The sequence below is a fragment of the Somniosus microcephalus genome, chromosome 13 (assembly GCF_052327205.1).
Source record: "Somniosus microcephalus isolate GS21.2 chromosome 13, FLI_Smic_1.0, whole genome shotgun sequence".
NCBI classification, from domain to species: Eukaryota; Metazoa; Chordata; class Chondrichthyes; order Squaliformes; family Somniosidae; genus Somniosus; species Somniosus microcephalus.
This window is the reverse complement of record NC_140999.1, coordinates 151,519,977-151,537,700: the sequence shown is the minus strand read 5'-3', so window position 1 is coordinate 151,537,700 and position 17,724 is coordinate 151,519,977. Positions and strand designations below refer to the sequence as shown.

Here is a 17,724-nt window from a genome sequence, read left to right as displayed (position 1 = left end):
TGGCTGCAAAGGGATATAGGCCAGTTAAGTAATTGGGCAAGAAGGTGGCAGATGGAGTATAATGTGGGGAAGTATGCAATTATCCACTTTGAAGAATGGAAAAGCAGAATATTTTTTAAAATGTGAGAAAGTAGTAGATGTTGCTATTCAGTGGGATCACAGAAAGTTAACATGCAGGTACAGCAAACAATTAGGAAGAAAAATGGTATGTTAGCCTTTATTGCAAGGAGGTTGGAGTATAAGAGTAAGGAAGTCTTGCTACAATTATGTAAGGCTTTAGTGAGACCACACCTGGAGTACTGTGTACAGTTTTGGTCTCCTTGCCTTAGAGGGGGTGCAACGAAGGTTCACTAGATTGATTTCTGGGATGAGGGGGCTGTCCTATGAGGAGAGATTGAATAGAATGGGCCTATATTCTCTAGAGTTTAGAAGAATGAGAGGTGATCTCATTGAAACGTATAAAATTCTTAGCGGGCTAGACAGGGTAGATGCTGAGAGGCTGATTCCCTGACTGGAGATTATAGAACCAGGGGTTATAGTCTCAGGATAAGGGGTCGGCCATTTAGGACTGAGATGAGGAGAAATTTCTTCACTCAGAGGGTTGTGAATCTTTGGAATTCTCTACCCCAGAGGGCTGTGGAGGTTCAGTCATTGTGTATATTCAAGACTGAGATCGATAGATTTTTGGGCACGAAGTGAATCAAGGGATATGGGGATAGGGCGGGAAAGTGGAGTTGATGTAATAATTCAGCCATGATCTTATTAAATGGTGGAGTAGGCTTGATGGGCCGTATGGCCTACTCCTGCTCCTATTTCTTATGTTCTTATTTCAACATCATTACTGATCTATGTGTGAAAACAAAGCACAGCAGAGCCCACGCAAGATTAACTCTGAAAAGAACAAATCCTGCTAGAGGTCCAAGATTTTTCATGTACTCTGTGGGAAAAAGTAATGCCATTTTCTTGTTCAGCTGCCAAGCACAAGGTCTCATCATACTGGACTGCTCCATCTGAGATTTTTTTTTTAAGTCAGAGAAACCTATTTTATTCCATGACTTCTTTCATCCAAAATAGAGGAGCATTCATAGCAGTTATGAAGGGTATTAGTTTGACTAACTTATATTACTAACTGAAGGCAATGAGTGAATAGGTGAAAAGGTAGCAAATGGGTCTGAAACAGAGAACAAATTGCACACCTATAAAAATGTCCACCTGAACACGTTTCCATTCACTGAAATGTAAATTTTCTTGGTTAAGATTAACTCTGTAAGACATCTATTAACCCTTGAGGTCATTAAATTGCTCTGCCAAATAAAACATGATCTTAAGAAGACTCCAATGTATAAGGATGGATGTGATCCAAGTCAAGCTACTATTAGCATTTGGTGCGATTCATAGATGGACACTTTTGTTAAGAGTTTCCATTGATAACATCTTTATGACATGTTCAACAACTAAATAGACTCTGCCATAGCAACCAGGATTTTTTTTTACAAAGATTAGTTTCAGTTTCAAAAGAATTATGTCTACAATTTTCTTTCCTTCATAGCCAGTCTGTTAATGATTAGCACTAATTATTATTCCATAACAATTCTGTTTCAGGTTAGTGAAACAAGGGTAGAATTCCATCTACCCAGCAAGCCTGGAATACAGTCAAAAATGTAAAACTTCATTCAGAATCTCTGCCACAAAAATATATTAAAAATGATCACACATATTTTAAAATATACAAGGGCATTAAGCTGGTTTAACATTTAACTTGCGTACAGCAAGACAAAGGAGACACCATTGCAAGTTTGTACTAAGGCAATTACGATGTGGTTCCATGTTTTTTTTCTTATAATTGTAACTGTTTATCATTGTTAAACATGTTTATTCAAATACAGTGACATCTAGTCTGATTCAACAGTCCCAGGACTGGTTTTCTGTTAAGGATGCAAGATAATTTTGGAGGCCTGAACAGCAATTCTTATTTACATAGGGAGATTCAATCTTTGCCAGGTTCAATCTGAGCTGACCGCTGTTAAGAGTTCACTGCTGTAATTGAGGATGAGCAACAGGCCAGGTTTGCAAGGCATCATGTACAATCAGTGATACATAGCTCCACTCTAGATATGTGTGGTCATTTTCCATATCCTATCGTGGTTTATCAATCGTTGGTGGGTGACAGTCAAGCAATTGTGAACTGTTTGAGCGACAGCAACAGCAACAAAGGTAGTTGAGTTTAAGGGTTACTGCCTTCATGCAGAAGTGTTAAAAGAAAAGAAAGACTTGCAGTAATATAGCACCTTTCACAACCACATGACGTCCCAAAGTGCTTTACAGCCAAGTAAGGACTTTTGAAGTGTAGTCACTGTTGTAATGTAGGAAACGCAGCAGGCAGTTTGCGCACAGCAAGCTCACACAAATAGCAATGTGATAATGACCAGATAATCTGTTTTTTTTTAGTGATGTTGATTGAGGGATAAATATTGGCCAGGCCACTGAGGATAACTCCCCTGCTCTTCTTCAAAATAGTGCTATTTTTATCTTTTATGTCCACCTGGGAGAGCAGAGGGGGCCTCGGTTTAGTGTCTCATCTGAAAGACGGCACCTCCAAAAGTGCAGCATTCCCTCAGTACTGCACTGAAGTATCAGCCTAGAGTTTTGTGCTCAAGTCCCTGGAGTGTGACTTGAACCCACAACCTTCTGACTCAGAGGTGAGAGTGCCACCAACTGAGCCACAGCTGACACTTATTGTTGAGTAAAACAATATGACAATAGAAATTGCATCAAATGATATAACATGATGTGCAGCTGTGGTTTTTCTCCCTGGCTGCAATGGAAAGTAAAATCGGGCGGGATGTAAAATGGGCCTGTCAGTTTCAAGCCAGGGGATGAGACGGGGTGGGGGGTTACGTTAAAATGACCTTCCTGGAGTAGTCCCGGCATTCATTTCTTCTTGTAGTTTGGTGGATGCTTTCATGTTCCTCTTTTTCCTCTTGCAAATAGTACCTCATCCAGTTGGCTAGTAATCATGTTTAAACCTTAACAGTATCAGGCGAGCATCACAGCTGAACATCCTTGCCTGACAAAGATGGGTAAAATCTATGATAGGGTAGATTGAACATAAAAGGGTAAATTGTACTTTGTCTGTGGAAGGAATAGACCTGAGGACCTGAATGACCTTTTGTTAATCCATGTTTTCTTTACCGACCATTCTATCCTCCTCTCATACAGGTGTTAACTGCATGCTGGGTTACAGTTGTGAGAAAAGTTTCCTCCACTGCTATGCCACAATCATAGACTCATCAAATCACTGTGTGAGCAACAATCCTGCTTAATTAAAAATAACATAATTAACAAAGATATATAAAAGGCAGATGTTGCTGGGTTCCAGGTGGGCCTCACAAAAGCAGAATGATTTGAAATAAAGTAAGGAAAAAGAAATTAACTGTGCATGTTTGTCAATGCTGCTTGTTCACAGTAGCTTGTGGTATGGGAATGGAGGGTGAGGTAAAGGACTATAATTTGGGTTCTAAAATATTTGATTTGAAGCATGATTAGCTCTTATAGAATCTCAAGTATAAACTTTGGTTATGGCCAATGAGCTATGTCTCCCTTCCAAAGAATAATCATGTTTAAAATCAATTTTCTCTCAAGAAAATTACTATATTGATAGAAATGCTCTCAACCAGAAAATGTTTCTTCTAATTTATGGGAATGATTAAAATAGAAAATAGGAAATATTTTAGCTGAAGGATTTTAGCTGGATTCCATTGTAAATGCAGTTTATATTGGAAAGAATTAAACCTTTTATTTACAACGAACAACCGATCTTTTTAAATGAGCAGGGTATGTTTAATCTCTCGACAGCAACCTTGTTCTGCAGTTCCACCAAAGAACTGAGAATTCCACTGTGGCTCCCGTGGCACAAATATTTCAAAGTCAATGACAGACACTTATGGGGCTAAAATTCCTATCTTTGTCAATTTTAGTGGGAAAATAAATGAGAGTAAAAATTAGTGAAATGACGCCACTCCCCCGCTTTGTTCCTGTCGATTGGGGAGAGTTTATTTGTGCTTATAAAAATGTCAGTAGTGACTTGTTTCAATGTTAGATTTCCGCATTTACAGAATGCTGGAATGGTGACATGTACAAAACTGAAAGTGTTCACATTCCTTTGGATATGTTTTAAATGTATGGGGAGTATGAAGTGTCTCATTTGATCTATAGATGCTAACAAAGTGTTTTTTTGTGTTGTCTTCAAGGTTTAACAGACAATGCATTGTAGATAAGGACAAACGAAACCAATGTAGATACTGCAGATTAAAAAAGTGCTTTCGAGCAGGGATGAAGAAGGAAGGTAAGAAACTTAAGTGTATGTGTGAAACAGAGTACATTGATAATGAGTCATTTACATAGCATAGGAATTTTCACAAGTGTTGGAAAAAGATAGCCACAGTGCTTCGTGTTTAGGCAATACTCTTAACTCGCTTACATGGAGAGCCTATTCCAAATAAAGTCTAGAATCTGCAGCATTTACATGCAACGGAGGTTAGGTTCCAACCACATAGCATCTAGAAGAACAACACTGGAGGGATGTTCCATCACCACACATAGTACTGCCTGTTTGGCAACAATAAGAGCTGATCAGATACTGATTTGTGTGTTGCGCTAGTGCTTGAATTTACACTAAAGGATTCATGCTGAATTTGCATCTGCAGCACCATAAGTTTGATGCAAAACCTTAGCACGGAGTCAGCAAATTTCAGTCCAATTTGTTGTGTTGCCTCCAACAAGACTATGCAATTACGTAGTTCATTGGAGGAGTAGTATTATGTCAGCTGCTGTCTAACAAAGGAGCTAACACAATATTTAAGAATGGGAATTAGATAAGTGCTTGAAGGGAAAACAGGGCTATGGGGAAAGAGCAGGGGTAGTGGGACTAATTGGGTAGCTCTACCAAAGAGCCAGCACAGGCACGATGGGCTGAATGGCCTCTTTCTGTGCTGTATCATTCTATGATTCTTTGCAACTGCCTATACCTACCTACCTGCAAGCGTCTGACCCCATGAGCCAGTAGAGATGCAATTATAAATAGATATAATGGAAGTAATTTCTATCTACCTTCCAGCCCATTTTTCAACATGAACAGGACAGTAGCAGGACAAAAACTGGAAGAAAAGAAAACAATCGGTGACTTACTGCCGAGGCCCACCCACTGCGATTTTCAAGTGGGTCTTGATTTAGGTGGCTAGCACCCTGGCCAGAAACAATCAGGACCTGCTCTCAAAGCATGGGCAGTACAGGGCTTGAAATATCCAGTTCCTGCACTCACTTAAAGGGAAACAGTTAGGGAAAGCTGGAACCAGGTACGGCACACATTTTTCCTTGATTTGTTTGGAGGTTTTGAGCCTTAAGGCTTCCTTAACTTGAACTCCTTGCTCCTGGGTGTGCTGTTAAAATTTTCCAATGGTAAAATAAACTACTTTATTGACCTCCCTATCTTTACAACATTCCCCTTTAAAGTGCTCCTGCAGGCCCATTATCAGTGTCTCCGCTGCCGATTTACCACCCTCCCAAATAGCGAGCTACCTATAAGCAGCATGATTCACACCATCGGTTCACCACTCACATTCAAATAAGGCCCGACCACGAAAATGGTTCGGGCTTTCCAAAACAGACAGTAGGGATAAACAGGTCAAAAATAGAGAGTAGGGATAAACGGGTCATTTTCCGGTTGGCAGGCTGTAACTAGTGGGGTGCCGCAAGGATCAGTGCTTGGGCCTCAGCTATTTACAATCTATATTAAATGACTCAGATGAAGGGACCGAGTGCAATGTATCCAAGTTTGCTGATGATACAAAGCTAGGTGGAAAGGTAAGCTGTGAGGAGGACACAAAGAGCCTGCAAGGGGATATAGACAGGTTAAGTGAGTGGGTAATATGGTGGCAGATGGACTATGATGTGAGGAAATGTGAGGTTATTCACTTTGGTAGGAAGAATAGAAAAACAGAATTTTTTTAAATGGTGAGAAACTTTCAAATGTTGGTGTTCAGAAAGATTTAGGTGGCCTCGTGCAGGAAACACAGAAAGTTAGCATGCAGGTACAGCAAGCAATTAGGAAAGCAAATGGTATGTTAACCTTTATTGCAATGGGGTTGGAGTGCTAGAGTAAGGAAGTTTTACTACAATTGTACAGGGCTTTGGTGAGACCACACCTGGAGTACTGTGCACAGTTTTGGTCTCTTTATTGGAGAAAGGACATGAATGCCTTAGAGGCAGTGCAGCAAAGGTTCACTAGATTGATCCCTGGGATGAGAGGGTTGACCTATGAGGAGAGATTGTGTAGAATGAGCCTATACTCCCTAGAGTTTAGAAGAATGAGAGGAGAACTCATTGAAACATATAAGATTCTGAGAGGGACTGACTGGGTAGATGCTGAGAGTTTTTTCCCTGGCTGGAGAATCTAGGACTAGGGGGCAGAGTCTCAGGATAAGGGGACGGTCATTTAAGACTGAGATGAGGAGGAATTTCTTCACTCAGATGGTTGTGAATCTTTGGAATTCTCTACCCAAAGAGCTGTGGATGCTGAGTCATTGAGTATATTCAAGGCTGAGATAGATAGATTTTTGGACTCATGGTGTAATCAAGGTATATGGGGATCGGGCAGAAAAATGGAGTTGAGGTTGAAGATCAGCCATGATCTTATTGAATGGCAGAGCAGGCTGGAAGGGCTGTATGGCCTACTCCTGTTCCATGTTCTTATTTTCTTAATGACATCATCGGATGGGTGGTCTGATTGCTCTGCCCACTGGACATCTGATGTAATCTACACACAAAAATTGGGGCCAATGTGTGTCCAGCACACAATACACACTCCGATACTTAGGGCACCACTGCACCTCTTCAAGCATATAAGCAATGCACAAAGCAAAACACACATACAGAATGGTGCTCCAAGTATCCGGATAACTGTAATGTCCAACGTCCACAGAAGGGATAACCCGGCTAGCAGGAGTACTTAATGTGCTTCACTCACTCCAAACAAGTATGTATAACAGTCCCATTAAGCATTGTGTTGCCACTGGCTTGAAACAAGGCGATTATTTTTATAACAGTATGATACATATCCAATTGAACAGAGTTTTTGTTAGCATCTTCTACTTTATACAGCTGGAGTTCAAACTATTCACAGGAATGATGCAAAAAGATGTCTTGAATTTTCTGAGGCTTGAGAAGTCATAGAAAGAAAGACTTGCATTTATATAGCGCCTTTCACGACCACCGGACATCTCAAAGCGCTTTACAGCCAATGAAGTACTTTTGAAGTGGAGTCACTGTTGTAATGTTGGAAACGCGGCAGCCAATTTGCACACAGCAATGTGATAATGACCAGATAATCTGTTTTTGTTGTGTTGGTTGAGGGATAACTATTGGCCAGGACACCAGGGATAACTCCCCTGCTCTTCTTCGAAATAGTGCCATGGGATCTTTTACGTCCACCTGAGAGAGCAGACGGGGCCTCGGTTTAATGTCTCATCCAAAAGACGGTACCTCCGACAGTGCAGCACTCCCTCAGCACTGCACTGGAGTGTCAGCCTAGCTTTATGTGCTCAAGTCCCTGAAGTGGGACTTGAACCCACAACCTTCTGACTCAGAGGCGAATGTGCTAAAAAACTGAGCCACAGCTGACACTGTCATGGTCGAGAGAGGAGGAACTACCTAATAGGAATACTACTTGAAGAGTAGGTTGGAGCATGTTGAAAAAATTTAAACCTGAACTTTTAATCTGGATTTTTAAAAAGTCCCATTTTAAAATCTGGAGCCATCAAAGTTCAGAAATAATTTTTTTTTGCATGTTCCAGTCAGAAGTTACCTTTCTCAGTGCACTTATTTACAGAAGACATCTAGGGGGTAATTGTGACATTGTGCAATAGTGTAAAACAGGTAATAGCAAATCGGCTGACCATTTTACATTTCTCAATTTTTATTTCCATTGACTTCAGTAGAGACATTAGAATTAGCCTTAGTATCCAGGGTTACAAAGAGAAAATTAGCAAAGGCTCCCACTCCTGATCACAATGCAGCAAAAGCTGCTGAAAGTGGACATTTGCAGACATCAGCAACAGCAGAATCAGGCTCAGCTGTAATAACCTCCATGGTGAAAAACAGCTACCACCATCTACCAGCTATGTTGAAACATGAAGAATAGGCATTTGTGCAAAGTACCAGCAGGTAACTTGTGCCCATGGAACTACAGCCCAGTAAGGAGTCAACACTTACAAAGACAGAAAGGGAATGTAATTTAAGTTTCAGAGGAGGAGAAAGGAATAAGTCAAGGCTGTTTAGCCTGAGGCTAGATCCTTCCACAAACCACATGCAATATACCCCATCATCACCTCTATCCCACTTATTTAATCCCTTGAGGGGAAATTCTGCATAAATGCTCTCTGACCCCTAGTGATAACCGAACAAACTCCAGAGTATTTACTCAATCCTTCTTTTCACTCCTGGCTAGAATTCCTTCATGTACAACTCTCAACAACATAGTCTCATGGACTATTTGATCAGCTCAGTCTATGCCTAGCCATGTCAGCTCCTTTATTGAAGCATTAACTGATTTTACTTGGAGCCTGTCCCACATTTCTATTATTCTGTTGGAGGGGAAAAAGCTTCTAATCTCACTTACGGCAGGTAGTTTAAAACCTGCATCATGTAGCTGCACACTCAGAACCTAAATCAAATAGTCTGTTTACATTTACCTCCCAGCATTTTAAAGAGCTGATTCATTGAGTTGGGATCTTCAATTCTATTCACTCAATATAAATCTTCAATTAAGTACAGTTAGCTAGATTAAAAAGATTGGCATGATCTTGCATGTCATCACTATAATGGTTATTGGTTTAACTATTGGTAAAATATGGGACTTGTTTAAGTTGTTACCACAGTCATTCCCTTTCTTGCTGTGCCTATTCATGCTCCTTTAAGGACATTTGCATACACAGGTGCTATTCTTTACAACAGCATTCAATGCTACCTTTTAAACAAACCAAGCTCCTTTAATTCTTCTGCCAATCATTGTTTAATCTCAACCTAACTTAAATAGAGGTTATAACAGATTAATTGTGAAAATATATTGATATATAAAAATTTATATAACATAGCAGTTGTATCATTCCCTTAAATTAAATATTTTATTACTGTCACTTTTAATCTAGGTCACCAAATGAACATATTTCATTATGAATGTATCTATGTAAATACACACACACAGACATACACATACATACCTACATACACACTTAATATACATCAGTCTTTCAAGCTGAACTCAGGTTTCCAACCATCTGACAGGTCCCGGACACAAACGGGGAAAAATCTGGTTGCTTTTCGCCTACCGTTAGCGCCCACAGCTACCTGGACTACACTTCCTCCCACCCCGCTTCCTGTAAGGACTCTATTCCATTCTCCCAGTTTCTCCATCTCCGCCACATCTGTTCTGACAATGCCACCTTCCATACTAGTGCTTCTTATATGTCTTCCTTTTTCCTCAACTGAGGATTCCCCTCTACCGTGGTTGACATGGCCCTCGACCGTGTCCGTTCCATTTCCTGCACTTCTGCTCTTACCCCTTCCTCTTCCTCCCAGAACCACAATAGGGTTCCCTTTGTCCTCACCTTTCACCCCACCAGCCTCCACATTCAACAGATCATCCTCCAACATTTCCGCCACCTCCAGCGTGATCCCACCACCAAACTCATCTTTACCTCCCCCCCACCTTTCAGCATGCCGAAGGGACCGCTCCCTCTGTGACACCCTGGTCCAATCCTCTATCGCCCCCAACTCCCCTTCCCCTTCCCCTTTCCACGGCACCTTCCCATGCAAGCGCAGGAGATGCAACACCTGCCCTTTTACCTCCTCCCTTCCCACTGTCCAGGGCCCCAAACACTCCTTCCAGGTGAAACAGTGATTTACTTGTACTTCTTGCAATTTAGTATACTGTATTCGCTGCTCATGATGCAGTCTCCTCTACACTGGGGAGACCAAACGCATATTGTGTGACTGCTTTGCGGAACACCTCCGTTCAGTCCGTAAGCATGACCCCGAGCTTCTGGTCGCTTGTCACTTTAATTCTCCACTCCACTCCCACTCTGATCTCTCCATCCTCGGTCTCTTACATTATTCTAACGAAGCTCAACGGAAGCTCGAGGAACAGCACCTCATCTTTCGATTAGACACTTTAAAGCCTTTTGGACTCAACATCGAGTTCAACAATTTCAGACTATAACCTCAGTCCCTATGTTTTATTTTTTCTCTCACATGACAGCTGTTGATGATTCTGCCAGTGCCATTTACACCTCATCTAGAGTCATCTTTTGTTTCTTAACTTTTCCCATTACCATCTCCTTTTGCCTTGCACCATCATCCCTTTTGTCTTTTAATCTCTCCTGCTTTCGATCCTATCACTGCCCTTCCCTTTTGTTCTTTCCTCCCCTCCTCCCTTTCCCTGCCCCACACTTGCTTAAAAATCTGTTACTTCTCCAACTTTTTCCAGTTCTGATGAAAGGTCATCGACCTGAAACGTTAACTCTGTTTCTCTCTCCACGATGCTGCCTGACCTGCTGAGTGTTTCCAGCATTTTCTGTTGTTGTTCCAACCATCACTTTCTTGTCAAAGTCCTGCAGTGCATCACTGCAATACAACTGCACTGCTACCTCTCCCGCCATTCCATGTTTGACACCTTCTAAACTGACCCATACCACTGAGATTTCTATGATCAGTCACAAATTCCATCTGTACAACTGTGACCATGGCTCATTGTCTCTCCCCATTCCCAATGCCTTTAACACCATTGACCAATCCTTTTTCTTCTGCTCTATGTCTGCTATAGTCTAACTCTGAGGCACTGGTCTTTTATTGTTTCACTTATACCTGTCATATCTTCTCTCATATTCTCCTGTATACCCACGAGCTCCATTCTTGGTCCCCTCCTCTTTATTTACATGCTCCCCCTCGATAATGTCATCCAGAAATATGAGGTTACCTTTGACATGTACTCTGACAACACCCAACTCTACTTCTCTGCATTCTCCATCAGTCCCAAGGCTATTGCTACACTCCCTCCTGCCTGCCCAACACCTGGATGAGTTGAAATTTCCTCCAAGTAAAAATAAAAAAGGTAAGAAAAATCTTCACTGCCATCAGTCTTTTACATGTCATCACTTTTGATTCCATCACTCTCCCTGTCTGCCACGTCAAGCTAAGTCCAGACGTATTGAACTTTGGTGTACAGTTCAGTCTGAACCCAGCTTCCTTCCTCCTACATATCTGATCTGTTACCTCTGAAACATTGTCCGCCTCAGCCGCTAAATCTTCCCCAACTGCTGACACCCTAGTCTACACATTATCACCTTGTGGCTCAAAGTTTCTAATTCTCTCCTCATTCGGCTCCTCACCTTCCCCATCCATAAACTATAATTTATTCAAGGTGCAACAGCCTGTGTCCTCGCCCACATAAATGCCTACACGTTCATCACCCCCATCCTTGGAAAAACTCCACTGGCTCCCTGTTCCCCAGTGAGTTGATTTCAAGACCCTCATCTTCACCTTGCAATCCCTCCATGGCCTCACCCCCACCCCGATGATCTCCTCCAGCCATCACATCCTCTACTCCTCTGACATTGGCTTATTTCTTCTCTTCCACTCCCTCTGCTTCAACATCCATAGCCAGTCTTTCAGTCATTATGCCCTAGCTTTCAAGAACTCCCTCCCTAAATCTCTCTGCCTTGCCACTTCCCTCACTGCTTACAAAAACCTCCAAAGAAACCTTTTCTCCCATTGTGTTTTGAACCCCTTCCCAAACCTTCAGTTTCCCTTCTCTCTCCTGCTCAACGTCCATTTTTTTCTTCTTCCTGGAGACATCTTTCTGTGTGTGAGCTGCACTACAGAAATGTAAGTTGTTGTTGTCATCATCCAGTTGATCTAACATGACGCTATAGGCTTTTTCCAGTTCTGACGAAGGGTCATCGACCTGAAACGTTAACTCTGTTTCTCGCTCCACAGATGCTGCCTGACCTGCTGAGTATTTCCAGCATTTTCTGTTTTCATTTCAGATTTCCAGCATCCGCAGTATTTTGCTATAGAATTGTCTGGTCTATAAATAAGACTTTGATGAAAGGAAATTTGCCAATTCCTGTGAATGATATGAACACTGTACTATTTTGTTTGTGATTAACAAAACAGGAAATGATCCACAGATACAGACAGAAAACTGGGTTTCTGCCAATTAAAAAAATACACACCAAGGGGGAAATTGGACCTCATTGTGGCCATTTCTAGGTGGAAAATGGAGCATAGGCCCAATTTAGGGGGCCAACCTCACGCACTTGAACAGCATCAGGAATACGCCCGATGCCATATTGTTTTAGTTGCTGAAGAGGCATCCCTGGTGTCAGCCTAAACAGGTCCCTTGAATATGCTAATAAGGGGCTCAACGCCTGTTTTATTCATTTGCCTCAAGACCAGCAGGTGTCAGGCCTGCTCCACTCAGGCTTACCTGGTCTACTTGCAGCCTTACTAACAATCCTCAAAGAGACTGTTGGAGGGCACCACCAAAAAAGTATGTTTTTAAAAAAAAATGCATACCATAATTCAGAGCCAAGAACAGTAATACTCCAGCTGGCTCCTTAGCGCTACTGCCAGCCCCTACTAGACCTCGCTTGGCCTCCTACCCAAATGCCTCCACCCGCTCCCTCTCTGCCCTCCACCCCGCTACCCCCATACCTCTGGCACAACATTCATCCCCACTTCACCGGTGAGCTGCCTGGGGATGTGAAATAGGCATCCACAGCTCACAGGTCTGGTTTAAATTGAGGCCCAAGGACCAATATCGATTGGGCCTCAGGCTTATATGTTCCGGCACTGGGGTCTTTCCCCGTGCCCTGTTGGTGCCAGTCTGCTGGTGCAAACCAATTTCTAGTGTTACAGTTGCATGGCCAGATGTCATAGTCCAGCAGAAACTGGAAAAAGCGAAAGTAAGGCATTCCCAGTGTCTGTTGGAATCTTTTCCCAAATCTGTTAATATTAAATAGATTTTACTTGAGGTCCATGACCAGTTAGTGCTGAGCAAACATTCAGAAAGCAACATTCTGTGACTGAACACAAGGTCTCCACTGATAAACCAATGCATAACCTTGAGAACTTCTTTTATGACAGTTGACTGCACTCCTGCTTTTTCTCTCATAAAAGTTATTCATTGTATCCAACTGATTACATTTTATACACATTATACAGATGTACAACAATTCTAGGTTTGGCGATTGATATGTCATTAACTCATACTATTTGTAAATAATCAAGGCATTTTATATTGAATAATGTATTCCTGAATCTAATGATCCAGCAGTAACCTCCTCTTAAACAAACGGTCCAAATTATACAAGAGGAAATTTTGAATGATTCGTAACTGTCATCTGAGCCCCAATATTAGTCACTATTTTAAGTTGATATTCTACTTTAATTTTAATCTGCTATTTATGGTCACTTTGATTTTATTTCTGTTGGCAGCAGTTCTCAATGATGAAGCCAATTACTCCTGCTACATGAAGGTGTTCACACTGCAGAGTTACACACCAGTGCTGCAGATTTTCCAACAATCATTTACAGTTCATTATTGCAAATTTCTATGGCCAGTGCATATTTTATGTCTTTGAAGTGTTTTTGCATCTGTTTCATTAATAAGAATATGATTGCATGGAATTTCCACGGCTCAGGCTTAGAGCCCAGTGAAAGCTCTTGTTTAAAGAAATGTCCCTCCGATGAAGCAGTTAGTTACTGTGAGCTTAACTAATGTAAAATATTAGCTAATTACCTAAACAATGGCAGTAGGTTTGAATCACATTCAAAGCATAAATTCCTGAAAGATTTCCATTATATATGTTATTACAAAATGGGAACTTTATAGCCTCTTCCCAGTATTCTGCCTATACTCCTCTTACAGGCAATGACTCAGGCTGGGTTATGAGTCAATGAGCACTGCCAGCCCCAAATACCTCACCCCAAATGGGAACAAACAGGAAGGCCTGGATTTTCCTCCAGCAGCCCACCCCAAATTGGACAGGATAGCAGCAGAAACAATGGGAAAATCTGGCAACGAGGCCTACTGCCACCTCCCTGCCCCAACCTTAGTTTCTCTCCCTAGCCCCTGCCAGAACCACCATGGCTGCACTTTGTCTTTCCACCCCATTTAAATGCCAGCAGGGTCCAGGTTCCCAATCCATTTGCCTCTTGTCTTATTTCTTACCGCTGCTCCCAGAGCCTGCCAGGTGAAGCCTGTTCTTATGTGCCTGTTGGTAATCACTGAGGGACCTTTGGGAAGGCCCCAAAGTCTCCTGATGAAGGGAACGGTTTCCCCTCCCGCTTACCTTCTGAAAGTCTCTTCTGCAGCCAAGGCTTTCCATAAAGGGTTTGCGGCAATCTTCAGGACCCTCTAAGTGACCTTCTGTCTCCTCTGCAGCAATAGTCCCATTGTGGGCCACTGCAGGCCGCTATTTGCTCACATGGATTCCGCCTGGAGCCCACCATGAATGCTTAATAACCCCTGACCTAAGAAACTTGGCTGGGGTCATGGCAGGGTTGGTGTGGCGGGTGGAAGTCTCACCCTTACCCTGTTGGGACAGATTAAGGAATATTCAGCCTCAAATATCAGCAGTGAAAATTGGGCAGGTTATATAATGGGTAGCCGATCCACAGCCATCAGTTTTCCACCCGTGCCCAAAGTGAAAATCACCTCATAAACTCTGGGATCATTCACGAGGCATTTACATGGAGGACCATAGGTTTCCTTCATCTGTACTAATCTTTGTAATTAAATGACATTCACACTCAGGCTTTTCACCATACTTTATAAACCACAAGCTGGCCAAATGAGGCATAATCAACACTCTATCATCACCTAGGTTGGGGAATCTGTTTCTAGAAACTATATTAGGGAACCTCTAGAGATGATCATTGCATGTGTTTCACTGCAGTGTGTTAGAATCAATTAAAAATATTAAACGGTGTTAAAACATTTGTTCAATGCCTAATATGATTCAATAATACACCCACGATTTCAAATGCCAGTCTGATTTTTAGATCTGAATACTTTGAGATTTTGTCTGTTTAAGAGCTCTGAGACCATACTATTTAGACTGTATTTCTATAAACCACAAGTGTTTTGAACATATCATCTTCATTCCAGCTGTGCAGAATGAGAGAGACAGAATAAGTATGAGGCGGTCAAGCTATGAGGACAGCAGTGTGCCTTCAATTAATGCACTCATCCAAGCAGAGGTTCTTTCTCGTCAGGTACAGTAATTTTAACTTATGTTACTATGCTTTTAACAAATAAACTACCATGTAGAATGAAAGTTTGATGGTACTTGTGACCAAAGCTTCTATTTACTAACTGAAGAGTAAACACATGAGGCCTACTTTCTCCTTGCTGTTCCATTGCTTCAACAATATGGTGTCACAAGCATAATTTTTTTACAAGTAAAGCCAACCCTTTAACAGAACAATGAATTGGGTAAGAGCCATACTGAATGGTTGATCTGATAATCTAGAAAAATCAGTTGTTGTTGATTCTAATCAAACCCAATGGTAATAGCTTTTGATGCATTCCGCTCTCTCCGTGAGTAAAATATGAACTAATCTGTTGTTTTCTATTATTTCGCTTATTTTGTTCATCGGTTGGTTCTTTAATTTTTTCCATTTTAACATTAACGTCTTTGCTTGTCTCTCTTTCTTTCTCTGGGATAATGGCAAGTCAATATGACGTCAATGGAAAGGAAAATTGGGAGAGGTGTATCAAAGGCGGCCGATCCGATATCGCCTGTTTTTCACTATGGCCAAAACTTACAATTACCCCCTCAATTTCTATTTTTTCTGTATTTTCATTTCTTGTCTCTTTCTTTCTGTGTTTCGGTTTTGTTTTTACTATTCTCTTTTCTCCCAGTATATTTTTCTATTTGTATTCTCCAAGTTCCGTCTGTACCTTCACGTTGTAATTTGTAATTTTCTCCCTCTATAAAATAACATTTAATGTGACTTCTGTTTTAATTAAGGCCACAGTAAATACATTTCTGAAAAATAAATGGTATCAAAGAAAACAATATTTTAGAAACCACTGTAGTAACATTTATTATAGTAACTACCTAAATGTAGCTATTATAGATCCTGCAGTTGAATTAGCCATCTATTAACTTGTGCTGCAGCCAGCATTAAAACAGATGAATGCAAATTTTCCAAATATTCAACAAGATAATCTGCACATCTCTGTGGAGAAGAGGAATCTGCCTCTTTAATAGTGTTCATACCAGAGCCAAAAGCTGATTGAAACTTGACAGAGGCATAAACGTGGAATGGTGGGCTTGACACACAGCACCAGTACTCACTCATCCATTGCATTTACCAAATGTCACTATAATTTTCTCAATCATGGTTGTTCCATTGTTCAAGGCCAACACCCCATAGCTGATCTGCACCATCCACAGTTTTAGTTAAATTCAGAAACAGTGGCTCTCATAGTCCTTAATTGGTTCTACCTCATAATGTTCAAAGTGACTGGAATTGCTTGCCATATGAGTGACACATCTTTATTGTATAATAATTTATACTTTTAACATACTTGGAATTGAGTAGGTTGACTGCACATACAAAGAGGGACATGTTGGTCTATTAACAAATAGAATTGACAATTTTAGCAAAATCTTCATGGATTATATCCCAGTGTACATGTATCTATCCAAGATAGCTATTGGCATCCAATCAGTCATGCAGATAATATTTTAAACGATTTCCTGAGGTCACTGGCATGTGATTCATTTTAAGACTTGTTGCCTGTAATATAGCCTCAGATAACGGATTGTTTAGCCATCACATTATCTTCTGAAGATGAAGTTCTGCCTAAGTAGTTTGAATACTTATAACATTTCCTGCATCACATCACGTGTTTTTCAAAGAATAGATAGCAGCAGTCATGTCAAATTTGAAAATGGAAAAAAAAGAAAAGGACTGACCTCTCAATTCCAAATGTTGTAGCCTCTAATTGTGCCACACAGTTTTAATGTATTGGTTTTCATGTACTACACCGATCCTGTTTTATTTTGCATCAGTCACAATATTTTCAGCCAAAAAAGATTTCCTGAAATGTGCCAGGCAAAATGAACAAAACAATTTTAATATATGTTGAGATGAGCCAATTTGTTGATATTAGCTTATTTCTGGTCTTTCAAATAATCAGGATCGAGTGCAAACCAATATGGTGGGTATATTGCATTTAATCGGAGTTTAAGACAGAATCTAACACACTAGTTATACAGCAAAAACATACGTCCATGACAAGCAGCTGGTACTGGTCCCAATCGGACTGACAGCTGGTGTGAGCGAATAGCTCTTCGGCTTATGGCCTTTCTCCCTCTCTTCCTCTCTTCTAGAACCGCCAAAAGTGTTAAACTGGGGTCAGCATGGGTTCACCCTCGGAAGAGTGTTAGACCATTGATCACTCTTAGAAGCTCTCCACTACACCATCTGTGCTAAGGGCTTTTCGGGTCTTGCTTTTATTCTCTTTTTAGGGGTGGAATATGGACAGGACCATTTAACCTGTAAGGGTTATTCTTAAACCAAGGTGCCCAATGGTATGTCGAGTTCTTTGTCTTAACTTTCAGATGAAAGCCCTCCCCTAAAGTGTCTCATACT

General features: G+C 41.2%; 1 protein-coding gene across 1 annotated transcript in view; it reads left to right on the top strand.

The window, feature by feature from the left end:
• hnf4a (hepatocyte nuclear factor 4, alpha) overlaps positions 1-17,724 on the top strand; it is an 83,759-nt gene that overhangs the window by 27,690 nt on the left and 38,345 nt on the right. Inside the window, exons 3-4 of the mRNA XM_086005361.1 lie at positions 4,251-4,345; positions 15,227-15,333. Of these exons, the coding sequence (XP_085861487.1) occupies positions 4,251-4,345; positions 15,227-15,333 (202 nt within the window). The remainder of the gene's footprint in view (positions 1-4,250; positions 4,346-15,226; positions 15,334-17,724) is intronic.